Here is a 15127-nt window from a genome sequence, read left to right on the forward strand (position 1 = left end):
GGGGTTTAAACTCCAAGTTTGTTCCAGACTGGTGATTTGTGAAAGAAGACCAGACTGACGAACAGCATGGAGCCAATGGACGCTGACCCAATCCGGCATCTGGTTAGCTGCTGAAGTGCTCCCCGCACTTCAGGAAACCACCACATCTCGGCCCGCAGTGCAACCCACCGCAGCAACTCGCGTGCCGCCTGTCCCAGAAACCGTGTGCTCTGCCGGTCCCATGGTCAATCCTTCTCCCTACTCTGGCTCGGCGGAAGATTGAAGTGGCTTCCTGCTTCAATGTTCACTTGCACTAGAAATGCAACCCCATCGCTATCCAATGGATAAAGCTACGATCTCATTTATCATCTCTCTGCTCACAGGTAGAGCGCTCCATCGGGCCGATTCCCTCTGGCAGCAGAATGACCTGGTTCTCCAATCCCTGGACTTATTCACCACTCACTTTAGAGAAGTTTTCGGCAAACTGCTGGGAGATGCCACGGTGGATGAGCAATTATACCACCTAAAGCAAGGTAAAAGCTCAATTCATGACTATACATTACTATTCAAAACTCTAGCTGCTGCCACTGGGTGGAACGAGTGCTCCCTGCTGACCTCCTACAGACAAGGACTAGAACCTGGTTTACGTCTGCAACTGGCTACTGTAGATGACTCCACTGGGTTAGAATTATTCATACAAAAGGCTATTCAAGTCTCTGAACGCAGGAAGTGCTGTATGGAAGGCCAATGAACTCAACACTCCCCGAACCTCCACTGCCGACCAGAGAACTTCCCCTCTCCAGAATCAGACTCGGAACCCATGCAGGTGGATCGTTCAAGATTATCACGCACAGAAAGACAATGCCGTCTGACCCAGGGTCTCTGCCTGTACTGCGGCCAATCGGGATATGTGCTGTCGGCATGTCCCATTCATCCAGCAGAATGGTGAGTGCAATTTCATATCCTCTGAATAATTTAAAACCACTCTCCACTATCGTAGAACTGATTACTGGCAACCATTCTGTTACAGTTCACGCACTCCTTGACTCTGGGTCAGCCGGAAACTTCATATCCGCTGACCTCTGCCGCCAAATGGGCCTCAAGAGAAACATGAACCCTGTTCACTACCAGATCCATTCCATCACGGGTAGTCCTCTAGGATGGGGGAAGATTCATCACTTTGTGGGGCCCATCAGTATGAAGGTCGGTGCCCTCCACTCAAAAGATACACTTCCTGGTTCTGGAGAGATCCACCTCAGAAATAATACTCGGATGTCCCTCGCTCATTGAACATACCCCTACCATCTCCTGGGCCACCGGAAAGGTTCTGAAGTGGGGAGAGGGATGCTTTCATGGATATTTCCCCAATCTGCCTATCCAGGTTCCCAGATCTCCTGCATTACCTGTCCAATCCACTTCCATTGAGAGTACCCATCTAAAACAACTCCCTTCCATTCCTCCTCAGTATTCTGACTACCAGGATGTGTTTGGTAAAGTTCAAAATCAGTCCATGGAAGAGAATATTCAAGAAGCACTGGAGCAGGGTTAAAACCGTCCCTGGCTGCCTCTAGTTTCTTCTTCGTGGCCAAGAAGGATGGAGGCTTCTGTCCCTGCATCGACTACTGTGCTCTTAACCAAGTCACTGTGAAATATCGCTACCCACTCGTCCCAGCTGCCCTTGAACAACTTGGAGGTGCCCGGATCTTCTCCATACTAGACCTCCACAGCACCTACAACCTGATCCGGATCTGGGAAGGGGATGAATGGAAGACAGCATTTGTGACCCCTACTGGCCACTACGAGTAACTCGTAATGCCGTATGTCCTGGTTAATGTGCCATCAGTGTTTCAAGGTTGCATGAATGAACTGTTCTGTGAGTACCTTCACCGATTGGTCCTCATCTACATAGATGACATTCTGGTGTACTCATGGAACGAAGCCGAGCACGTTCACCATGTTAGAACCGTCCTCCAGAAACTTCGGCAACACCACCTCTTCCTGAAGGCCGAAAAGTGCTCCTTTCACCTACGAACTACAAACTTCTTAGGCTATGTAATTAGCCCCAACAGCATTAAGATGGAAGAAGGTAAGGTGGAAGTCATCACCTTCTGGCTGGTCCCCACTACTGTGAAAGAACTACAAAGGTTTCTCAGCTTTGCCAATTTCTACAGGAGATTCATCAGAGGTTACAGTTCAGTCATCGCCCCCCTCACGAATCTCCTCAGAAAGGGACCCAAGACCCTACAGTGGGTTCCAGAAGCCCACCAAGCCTTCAAACTCCTTAAACAACTGTTCACCTCAGCATCCCTTCTGGCGCATCCTGATCCTGATCTCCCCTTCATCGTGGAGGTAGATGCATCAACCACAGTAGTGGGGGTGGTTCTTTCTCAAGAGCACGGTAGCCCAGCACAACTTCACCCATGCGCCTACTTCTCTCATCCTGTGAACAAAATTATGATGTAGGGAACAGAGACTTGCTGGCCATTAAGTTAGCCTTGGAGGAGTGGAGACACTGGCTGGAGGGAGCATGCCACCCAATCACTGTCATCACAGATCTAAAATACCTCCATGATGCTAAACAGCTCAACCCATGTCAAGCTCAGTGGGTGCTGTTTTTTACCTGGTTTGATTTCAAGGTTACTTACCGTCCAGGGTCCCATCTATATTCTCCAGATGCTCCCTCCAAACAACCTGAACCCATAATACCCCCAAACATGCTGGTCTCTCCCATTCAGTGGGGGTTAGAGGACAACATAGCATCGGCCAGTGTCTCCGAACTGACTCCCCAAGAATGTCCTCCTGACCTCACTTATGAGACTTACTTCATCCCTTTGCCAATGCTTTGTCCAGTCAGCTCACTCCTCCCTGGGCACTGGGCACCCAGGCATCAGTCAGACTCTCTCACTTCTACAGGAAAGGTACTGGTGGCCTGGCCTATCATCAGATGTCAGAAGGTACGTCAGGGGTTGCCAGGAGTGTGCCATGGCCAAAACCCCTAGGCATCTCCCATCAGGCAAATTGGTCTCATTACCCACTCAATGCCCCTGGTCACACCTAGGGGTGGATTTCATCAGACTTACCTGCCTCAGACGGTCACACCTGCATCTTGGTGGCAGTAGACCGATTCTCTAAGGCTTGCCACCTCATCCCTCTGAAAGGTCTCCCCACAGCCTTAGAAACCATAAAGTCTGTTCCAGCACCTCTTCCAAAATTTTGGGATCCCAGAGGACATTGTCTTGGACAGGGGACCCCAGTTCATGTCCCGAGTCTGGAAGGCCTTCTTGCACCACCTAGGTGTGACAGTCAGCCTGACCTCTGGATACAAGAGATCAGTAGATACTTACGTACTTTCTGCCACAACCAGCAGAACTCCTGGCACCGTTTCCTTCCATGGGCTGAGTATGCACAGTACTCCCTTTGCCAAACTACCACTGGTCTCACTCCCTTCCAGTGCATACTTGGGTACCAACCACCACTGTTCCCCTGGTCAGAGGAGCCTTCCACAGTACCCTCCGTCCAACATTGGTTCCAGGAAAGGGAGAGAGTCTGGAATTCAGCTCATCAGAGGTTGCAGCAGGTCATAAGATGCCACAAGGGGCTAGCAGACACACACAGAGTGACACACCCCAGTACCAACCAGGACAAAAGGTTTGGCTCTCCACTAGGGACATCTGACTGCGTCTGCCCTGCAAGAAGCTCAGCCCCCGATTCATTGGTCCATTCCTCATCACTAAACAGATCAATACTGTCACTTCAGCTTCCCTCACACTACAAAATTCACCCCACATTTCACGTTTCCCTTAAACCTTTCATCTCACCTGTCTCTCCTTCTCCCTCCAGAGTCTGGTGCTGCTGCTGATCCCCCTCTCCCTATGGTGATCGAAGACACCTCTGTGTACAGTCAAGGAGATCCTGAGATCCCGGTGTCATGGTGGCCATCTCGAGTACCTCGTCGAGTGGGAGGGGTATGGGCCAGAGGAAAGGTTGTGGGTCTGTCACAGGCACGCCGGACTCCACTCCTCATCAGCGCACTCACTCACCCGAGTTTTAATGTTCACCTGCACCTTGTTTCCTGAGCACGCTCACTCCCCTATTTAAACCTCACTATTTCACTCTCTTTGTCTGATCTCACATGTAGATGCCAACTTGCTACTACTAGCATTAGCTTAAAGCTTTGTGTTTTAGCATACTCTGTTAACTTTCTTCTGTTTGTTCCCATTCTGTTTCTTCAGCTCTCCCGTTTCCCCTCAACTACTCCCTTCTCCATCTCCACTTACCTCCTTCTCCAACATGCACGTTTCCTGGTTCCTTCTGCCGCCTTTACCTCCATTCTCCGGTTGCCGCTAGGTGCTGGGCTGAATGTCCTATGCTTTCCTCTTTCCACCTGTTCTGCATTGTGCTTAACAAACATACCCCTCACGGGGTTTAAACTCCAAGTTTGTTCCAGACTGGTGATTTGTGACGGCTTTAGTTTTACATGTTCTTGCCAGTATTTTTATTATAGCCTAATTTTATGATAATGAATGATTGTAAGTCAGTTTAAGTGTTGCTTTGTTTTAATATGGACATGATTCATAACTTTACTATTTAATCATATTTTTGTTCATAGAGATTGTATGTTATTTGCAAATGTGACAGAGAGAACTGTCTAACACTATGTACTCTTGATGTGAGAACAGTTGTGTACCTTCATTTCAATTGTACCTTAAAAGGTACCACACAGTATCATCAAAGGTCTTTCCTGTACCATTTAAGGTACAATTATTGGAAAAAAAACTGTTCTTCGAGGAACATTTGTACCATCGTGTACCTTTTTTCTAAGAGTGTATGTATGCACCAAGAGCACCTCAAAAAAACATACAACAAATTTGTCTGCGCACACTTCGCGAATAAATCTGATTCTGATAAGCAGTTGACAATAAAATCTATGCAAACTGTAATGCATTATGTTTTGTACCGTATTTCTTACAGTGAAATTCTGACAACCACAGCTGCCAGTAATTTACCATCAATTTGAATTTTACAATAAAATACCATAATATATGGTTGCATTGAGTTTTTATCTGAAAAAGTCTTTAGGTTTACAGTATATTTATTTCATAGTAATTCACCATAAACAGCTTTACATTCTGTCTGTTTTTTTGTAAACAAACAGTTCTCAACTGTGAAATTTACGGTTGCTAATGAAGCACTGTGAAATGAATATTTACTGTGAAATTCTAGCTGCCAGTATTTTACCATTAAATATACTATTTGGAGCAGGTTCTTGGTATACACCTATCCTGTGTAATTAGCACTTTTCACAAATTAAGGTAGTACTAAAACCTTTGAAGAATAGCCCAACATCCTGCTCTCAGCACACTGAACAAGCTGAATGTTGCCAAGTTGAGTGTTTGACATACCTTAGAAAAAGCTTGTTGGTGTCATTTTATACAGATACAACATGGATGGCCTCCGCTTGCTGTTTGTAGAAAACAAAAATGAAAGTCAGATGAAAATGAAACACCAGAGGAACACCTTCTCACAGGAAAAAAAAAGATTGTAATTTTCATTTTATAAAGCAGTCATGATAATATTGTACATGCTGAATGTTGGATCTGATTATTGGCACATGGCCATTCCTCACTATAGGAACCTGATGAAGTCCTTCACTTCCTTTTTGTGCTGAAATCTGAGGAAGAGGGGTCAGAATTTGGTTTTGTTTATTTAAGGTGGTGTCTGTGTGAAAGTTAAAGCAAGATGGAAATCATTCTGCATCACGTGTGACACCATGGAACAGGTGAAGTAAAGTGGCAGATGACAGAGTTGTGTGTAATCAGTGAAGCTCCAAAAAGGAACTACTGAAAAAACACTGCCTTCATTTTTCATATTACAGGTATGTTTTAATGCTCAGTGCTTTTCTGTATATCCCTAGAAATTACTAAACGTTAACGTAAAATGTCGAAGTAAAAGAAGCATATTTATTAAAATATAATGATAATTAATGAATAAAAGTTGAGTAATTTGAGAAAGTAATTTTAGATATATATCGAATTAATATTCCATGAATCTTATATGGTTAATATGGATTAATTAAAGTAACACCATGCAAAACTAATATATTTTTCAAAAGATGTGGGTTTCTAGTAATGTAGAATTCTTGCTGTTCTACTTTTCCACAAATTGCTTAATTAATATATTTATTAATTTATTAAAAGGAAATATCTTAAATGACCAGATTTTCAGTGTCTGAAGTCTGTCTTAACGAGTGTGATGACATTAACATTATTTATAACATACTACATGATCGTACTTTTATCATTAAGCAGTATTGTGAATGGTCTTTTATGGAGGTTTAAATAAGAATAATTGTGCTGCAGTGTTACATGGTGCTTTGTTTGGTCCTCTTTAAAAAACATAAAACTCTAATCGGATATTTTTATTTACTGAAAAAATACTGGGTTAGATGATTATTAGTGTGTGCTGCTTGATAGCAAACATCACATAAATTAAAATGTTGGGAGGGTTGAGTTATAATATTTTTGAGAGTCGTACTGATTTCCTTAATGATGAAGGGTTTTAAGACAAATGTGTTTCATTTTGATTGACAAATAAAAACTAAGAGCTATGTAAGTGAACACAGACTAGACAAGTGTGAAATAAATATGTCATGGATCAAAAAATCAACTACAGCACTGCTTACAGCAGACACTAGACTAGGAGAGTTATTTAGGGCAGGGGCAGTTTATTATTTTTAACTTAAATAAAGTCAGTTGTAATCAAATGTAATAAAAAAGTACATTTTTGGTTAATGTCCTTTTTTGTCATCCCTGTATAAGTTATTAAGTTAAATTTATTTAATTACCAGTATTTATTTTTTCAATTGTTTTCATAAACCTAACTCAATTTTATAAAATAATTCTGAGCAGTTTTAAAAATACTCTATATTGACCATTACAATATACAGTATTTTTATTCACAATATCTTACAAAAATAAAAGCTCACCCAATTTGTTCAAAAATCGCCAAAAATTGTTCAAACTGTAAATGAAGTGCAGAGAACGCATCCATGTCATTTCACGTATAAACAACTAAATTAATACTAGTCCTGACACTTTAACTGACTATCTTCTGACTGTTATCTAAGTATTACAACTACTTATGCACCAAGTAACGTGTCACCGGACATTTTTCAGAACATTCAGTGCGTATTGCAAGGCCATCTTGCATCTCAGTAATTGTCTGCAGTGGCAGCTGGTCAATAGGGGGTCTTTTATGGAGGTTTAAATAAGAGTAATGTGCTGCAGTGTTACATGGTGCTTTGCTTGGTCCTCTTTAAAAACCATAAAACTCTAATCGGATATTTTTATGTACTGGAAAAATACTGGGTTAGATGATTATCAGTGAAAAAAAAATTAAATAGATCTATATTAAAGAAAGTGAAAAGTGAACTTGAGCACGCTCTCGTCAATTCAGAATGCAGTGTGCAAAAAATAACATGATGGACGTAAAGAAACACCTGTCAGGAGCACAAAAGCAAAAACGTAAAAAAATAAAACTAGAGATGAAAATGAAAGTTTCCCTTACGAACTGATTTCTGAAAAGTTTAGGGCAAGAAACTAATTTTTCTAGGTACCAGTTCATTTTTAATGTAAAATAAGACTGCAGAGTTCTGTTCCGCTATTCAGTTAAGCTTGCTGCAGTGTTTAGCTGCTTTTATGGGTTTTATATTTCTTTATTGTTCCCAGATTGTTGTATCATACTGGGAATAGAAAGGAAATCATTTTAACTGTTTAAACAATTTAAACAATGAAAGAAATTAGAAATAAGGGGTTTTAAGACTAGTTAAAATGGTAACGACAGATAGAAACATGGTTATATGTTTGTGTTAAAGTTAACTAAAACTGAAACTAAAATTCAAACCTTAAAAACATTTTTGTTACTTGAAATAAAATATCTCAATGTTATTTGAAATAATATAAATGGTAATAAATTATTTCATTTTCTTATTCGGTGTCTTTCAATTTCATATTAAATGTCAAACACACATACAAACACATTTATCAAGAAGAAGGTGGCTCAAATGTCTGTCTTGCATACCCCCCATTAAAACTCTTCATGGTGCCCCTGTTTAGGTGTGATTTAAATACATTTTGCATCAACTGCGTTCAGGTGTTTGTGATCATGTGACACTATTGGCACTAACCTGACACCTAATAATGATGATCTAAAGCTTTATTAGATAATTGTTTAATATCCATTTGTAAAGCAGTACAGATAAACTGTACTTGTATTTTAAACTTTGTATTTAATAGTTAAAACTTTGTACCTTTTTTCTCTCCAGTGACTCTACCATGAAGCTGAATCTTTTTCTTCTGCTGTGTCTCACCGGTGAGAGAATGTTTTATTGTATAGTTTACAAAATGATTGTTAATATTACACAAATTAACGCATTACCTCTAAACCTTTTTATATCATTGATCTTTACTAAACTAATCCCAAAACAATTGGTTCTGGAAGATTAATAAAATCATAAAATTGAATTAGAATAAAATTAAATTGATTAAGTGATCAAATCTGACCCACAGGTCTCACCCCAGTTGTCACAATTGTCCATCACAATTATCACCTGATCAAGGAATCATATTCATGGCCAATGGCTCAGAAATACTGCAGGGTGATGTACACTGACATGGCAACGATCGTAACTGATGATGATTGGTTACGACTAAACAAAGAAGCGGTGAGCAAAGGCTACACTGGATATTCCTGGATTGGATTGTACGATGATGTCAATAGCTGGCGCTGGTCCTTAAACGAGCTCCCACTGAAGAATGTCACTTATACAAACTGGTACACTGGACAGCCGGATAATAATGCTGGAAACGAAGCGTGTGGTATAATTAATAGTTTTGGAACCTGGGTAGATTATCCATGTACACGTCTAAAACCCTTTATATGCTACAATGGTGAGTCACTGATAAATTGGCAATGTAAATTAACCATATTCTGTGTGTGAAACGTGGCACATTTTGTGTTGTATTTTTTATTTTCAAATCCTAATATCTTTGCAAACAGAGACATGATACTCATAATCTAATCTAACTACAGTGTAATGTTTTTGTCATTTGACAGTTAATTTCAGTGGTGCTGACAGGTTCATCCGCATCTCTAGTCCTTATTTGTCCTGGACTGATGCTCAGGCTTACTGTCGATCACATCACACAGACTTGGCCAGTGCTCTTAACAGTTCAGATAACAACTTCCTGTTTCAGTTGTGGAATACCCAGGGTGATTCCTGGATTGGGCTCTACAGAGACACGTGGAAGTGGTCAGATGGGACACCTGCAACAAACCTTCCATGGGTTCCTGGAGAACCTGATAATAAATATGGCAATGAGAACTGTGCATCGCAAATTAACAAAGTGTTCAATGATTATTTATGCGGCACACCAGCCTATTTCTACTGTCACACCAGTGAGTCTTTTGTTTCCTTGCTATTGATTCTAATATCAGATCAATGAAGATGCCAAGGGATTCAGTCTGTAAGTGTGTGTGTGTGTGTGTGTGTGTGTGTATTCCACAGTTCTACCAGTGAGGGAACAGCAGATATTGAGACTGCAGGTGAAGTCTGATGGCAGTGTGTTAGATCCTGCTGTACAGTCGTCTATTTTAGAGCAGGTGAGTCTCAGGACGTCTCTGAAATTTTAAAACACAACAAGCAACAAATATTTTTTTTCCTTTAATATTGTGTAATTAATTTTTGCTTCTGATCTTCAGATCAAGCAGAAACTGGCAGAAAAAGGCATGTTGGAGAACACCACAGTGACCTGGAGGGTGCAGACAGATGGAAACATCTTCCAGAAGAAAAACAAGGATGATCTGTAATGTCTAGGTCAGGGATGTCACACTTAGATACAGTCTGTCAGCATTTTTGAGACATTCTAAAAAGCTTTTAAAGTCTTTTTTGTTTTCACATATCTAATATATTCCTTTAACTAACACCAATAACTGACTCAGAAAATAGAATGTGTATTTCTATAGGAAAACGAAGGGCTAATAGAAACTTTTAAATGCCTGCTAGAGTTTACTATAAAAGAAACTTGGATCAGGATTTATAATATAATATGTAAATTTCTAAATTATTAACATGCTGTTATTCAACCTCTGTAAAACTTCCATATATTTACTCCAGGGCAAAACTATTAATATGGGCAGATTTCTTAATAATAAATCACAAGTTGGTGGGACTCATACTTACTCATTCATCTGTACAGCTCAGAAAACTAGTCATGATTTTATTTTGGATTCTTCTTAAGTGCTCTGAAATTCATTTCTGGTCATTCCACTGTCAGCAGAACATATAACCTGACCACCAGCTGTGGTATTTTATAGTGACTGCCTTCAGACATCACTATGGATCTGCTGTGAATTCTGGAGTGTACAATGAGCTTTTTTTATTATTTATTTTCATACCAAAATACCTGATGCTGTGAGCTGGATTTAGCCTTTAATCCTGGTGTTGGACACACATGGTCTAATTGATTTTTTTAAAATAATTATTTAACAGACAACATTTCCGCTTTACACCAGTAGGGGGAGCGTTAGCATCTGTTTAAAGTATACGGAATTTTTGTGGGCAGTTTGTAACACACCCTTTTTGACTTCACCGCCTCAAATGACAATAGTTTTACAGAAAATATTTAAAATTTAACACATTGAAGTGTTTACTGTTAGTGGCCACTCAACATGATGCAGAGGGCAAGTCTCTTTCTAGAATAATCTTAATATAAAAGTTATAGAATGTGATAGAATTTCTAATCAATGATATGGGACATAAACAGTCAAACATACTTGCTGCAATTAATGTATTTTTTTCTTTTTAAAAATGCTATTTTATTTTTCTACACACATTATAATATACATAGGGCCAATAAAAATCTGCGGTCACTAATTCACAGTCATAATAGAATTACGTTTATTATGGCCTGCTATTACTAATTCAATATACAGCATTTTTATATTCACCATCACATCACTTCAAAACTGTCCTCATATCATCAACAAACAGAGAAAAGGGTCAGAATTTAGAAAGGTTTCATATAAATCAAGAATTCAAGTCAAGAGTCAAGTCAGTTCACATATAAATTGTGACTCTACAAATAACATTAACTGCAATAATCACACTGACCACAAGATGGCAGTAGAGCAATCTGTAACACAAAACAGAGTTATTTCCCGACTTGACATGCAATGGAAATTATATAACAGCTGTCGTTTTGTTTGGGAAGCAGGTGATGAGGTTTGTATGTAAATGTTTTCAATCTGCTTTGTTTTTATAACTTATTAAAAAAGTAGTGGTGTCTAATTTTCATTGGCTATGGTTGTGTTTTGAATCTGACATTTGAATAGTAATTGTTTTGGTTAGTTGTTGTGAATCTCTTAATGCCAACATCTGAAGGCTTCACAATTAATGACTCCAAATCCCAGCTCAGGCACTCTGACTATACTGGACATGTGTACAGTTTTGTTTTGTTTTTTTGGTTTTTTTACTGATATTATGATTTAATCTAGTATTTAATTTACAGTTTTGTCCACAGCTGCGTAATATGAGACTCAATATTGTAGAACATGGTGATTACTAGCACATGGGTTGGTTTAGTTTGCATGTCTGCTTGCTGGCCTTATTTCTGGATTGTCACTGTGTTTAACTGCATCTGACATCACCTTCGCTAATTAGCATACCTCTACAGTGTTACTCTGTAACCTTTGAACAACTAAAGCTGTATATCATTAGATCCTACTTGGACAAACTACCTTTAAAAACCTACACTTGACAAAAACACTAAGATAACCTGGGAGCAGGTTCTTGGTATACAGCTAACCTGTGTAATTAGCACTTTTCACAAATAAAAGTAATACTAACGCCTGATGAAGAATAACCCAACATCCTGCACTGAGCACTTTGAACAAGCTGAATGTTACAGATACAACATGGATGGACTCCGCTTGCTGTTTTTAGACCAAAAAAAGGAAAAAAAATGAGTCTTTATGTTTACATTTGTATTGCACCATGAAGGCTTGTTGTACAGGTCAATACAACACTGCAGAGCTGTATTCAGATAGACACAGTGCACTTCATCTAACATTGTATGGTGTAAGAAACCTGATCTTTTTGGCCTTTAACAAATAATATTTGCATCTTCCTTTATGAGTACAATACTCTGTAGCTCCTGTGTTGATCCATCATTATGATTAAGATGCCTCTACATTTTTCTCTGGTTTCCCAATTTGTTAGATTTTATCTCAGTGCCCAAAAATGCTGACTCCTATTTACCAAGAAGAGGCAGTGATGACTTTATAAAGCAGATATGATAATACTGTACATGCTGAATGTTGGATCTGATTATTAGCACATGGCTATTCTACACTAAAGGAACTTGATGAACACTTTCACTTCCTTTCTGTGCAGAAATCTGAGGAAGACGGGTCAGAATTTGGTTTTGTTTATATAAGGTGGTGTCTGTGTGAAAGTTACAGTAAGATGGAAATCATTCTGCATCACGTGTGATGCCATGGAACAGGTGAAATAAACTGGCAGATGACATGTATGTTATGTATGTTTTAATGCTCAGTGCTTCTCCATATCTATAGAATTGACTACATATACATACATACATTTATGTAAAATGTCTAAGTTTGCTATAATACACCAATTATAAGTCAGTAAAAAGTAGCATATTTATTAGAATATAATGATAATTAATAAATAAAAGTGGAGTAATTTAAGAAAGTAATTATATATATAATTAAAGTAACACCATGCAAAACTAATACATTTTGGGTTTTTAGTAATATAGAATTCCTGCTGTTCTGCTTTTCCACAAATTGCTTAATTAATATATTTATTAATTGATCCAAAAATATTATCTTATATTAAATTATATTATATTAAATTACCAGATTTTCATTGTCTGAAGTCTGTCTTAATGAGTGTGATGACATTAACATTATTTATAACATACTACCTGATCGTCCTTTTATCATTAAGCAGTATTGTGAATGGTTTTTTATGGAGGTTTAAATAAGAATAATTGTGCTGCAGTGTTACATGGCGCTTTCTTTGGTCCTCTTTAAAAACCATAAAACTCTAATCGGATAGATGATTATCAGTGTGTGCTGCTTGATAGCAAACATCACATGAATTAAAACGTGGATAGATGAGTTCTAATAATTAAAAATAGTGTTTCATTTCGAGTGACAAATAAATTAAAAATAGAGCTATGTAACTGAACACAGTCTAGACAAGTGTGAAATAAATATGTCGTGGATCAGATAATCAACTACGACACTGCTTACAGCAGACACTAGACTAGGAGGGTTATTTAGGTGTGATTTAAATACATTTTTCATCAATTGTGTTCAGGTGTTTGTGATCATGTGACACTATTGGCTCTAACCTGACACCTGATAATGATGATCTGAAGCTTGATTCTATTAATATCCATTTGTGAAGCAGTACAGATAAACCACTTTGTATTTAATCCTTAAGACTGAACCTTTTTTCTCCAGTGACTCTACCATGAAGCTGAATCTTTTTCTTCTGCTGTGTCTCACCGGTGAGAGAATTTTTTTATTGTTTAGTTTACAAAATGATCTCTAGTATTACACCAATTAGTGCGTTGTGTGTTTTACCTCTAAACCTATTCACAGTGCCTTGCAAAAGTATTCATACCCCTTTTCCACATTTTGTCATGTTACAACAACATTAATGTATTTTATTGGGATTTTATGTGATGGACCAACACAAAGTGCCCCATAATTCTGAAGTGAAAGAAAAATGATCAAATTTATTTTTTTAAATAAATATCTGAAAAATGTGGTGTGCATTTGTATTTAGCCCCCTTTACTCTGATGCCCCTAAAGCCTAGTTCACACTACAGGATTTTAAGCCCGATTTGCAAATTAACGAGCTCGCTGACAGATCGGTCTGTGATCGTGGGAAAATCAGCGGGTGATCAGCGCTCGGCACTCTTTATGTGTGAACTACTCAACGACGCATCAAAGAGGCTCGCTGACGCATCACTGACACCTCGCAGACAAAATCCAGATATCTGGCATGTTAAATATCTGAGACGGTCGGCCGACTCGACATCACGTGGTGTCAATTGTAGCTACGACCTCCAGCCAATGAGAGAGCAAGTCAACAGAGTTGAGGTCACCGGAAGAAAAGCAGCAGCAGCAACATGGCTTCAAAAATAATGTGGACACAACATTTATTTTAATAAATTAACATTTATTTAGAGCAAGACTCCTGCCGACGTCCATTTTCAAAACAAACCTCTACCGAAAGTCTCGCATCATTTCCGGATCCACCTGTCGCGTGTGTTTTCGTGATAAAACGTGGTTTGGGGACGGCGTTGAACGACAAGAGTTGTTGTCAGATGGTGTGGTGTGCGACCCCCTCTTGTGCATCATTTACGAAGCGTCACGTAGTGTGAACACCACTAGGACAAAAAGACAGTGAAGACATGTAGTCTGAACAGCAAAGCGATCTGCCGACGGCTAAAGTCTTGTAGTGTGACCAAGCCTTTAGGTGATTCGCGACTGGTCTGTTAGTTATTACGGAGAGTTCAGCTACCAGCATACATTTCTGGTTCAGGTTTTTGCTATCGCTCTTCTGCTGCCTCCTGACAATGACGCTTCTTGCCACTACAACAGGGTCTTTTCCTTTTGCGGTCAATGCGCTCTGACAGAGCAGGGTGGGTGTAAATGTAAAGCGGCTTCTTGTCGGAGTTCACTATAAATTCGCTGCCAAAGGCTCATGCTCGTTTTACATAGATTTATAAGCCAATTAATTATATAGGTTCTAACCTAGTACTGGTGCCTATTTACCTTCCATTACCATAACCTGTAAGTGGTCGTTTCAACATGATATTTATCTTAATTTTAAGTCAGAACCATCTGAATAACACCTTCAGCTTTTTTTGTTATCTCTACGGGATATCTTCAAGACATATGTTTCAAATTCAACTTTCTTATACTCCATATACTGCAGTGAATTTACACAACACAAGAATGACCAATTCAATCACCACTTCTACCTGGCTTCGTTTTCAAATAAAACACAATCAGCAAAATATCACTCAGATTCAGATCATACTTCAAA

General features: G+C 39.1%; 1 protein-coding gene and 1 long non-coding RNA gene across 2 annotated transcripts; both read left to right on the plus strand.

The window, feature by feature from the left end:
• Positions 1-5745: 5745 nt before the first annotated feature.
• On the plus strand, positions 5746-8935 carry LOC131348916 (uncharacterized). Its single transcript, XR_009204000.1, has 3 exons — positions 5746-5854; positions 8303-8349; positions 8547-8935. It is a non-coding gene; the product is annotated as an uncharacterized LOC131348916 (long non-coding RNA).
• Positions 8936-9098: 163 nt separating this feature from the next.
• On the plus strand, positions 9099-11047 carry LOC131349151 (C-type lectin lectoxin-Thr1-like; the record flags this gene model as incomplete). The annotated part of the gene is made up of 3 exons (XM_058384565.1): positions 9099-9435; positions 9545-9639; positions 9739-11047. Coding segments are annotated over 3 exons (540 nt in total), but the record flags the coding sequence as incomplete, so codon positions are not given.
• Positions 11048-15127: the final 4080 nt, after the last annotated feature.

The sequence above is a fragment of the Hemibagrus wyckioides genome, linkage group LG29 (assembly GCF_019097595.1).
Source record: "Hemibagrus wyckioides isolate EC202008001 linkage group LG29, SWU_Hwy_1.0, whole genome shotgun sequence".
NCBI lineage: Eukaryota > Metazoa > Chordata > Actinopteri > Siluriformes > Bagridae > Hemibagrus > Hemibagrus wyckioides.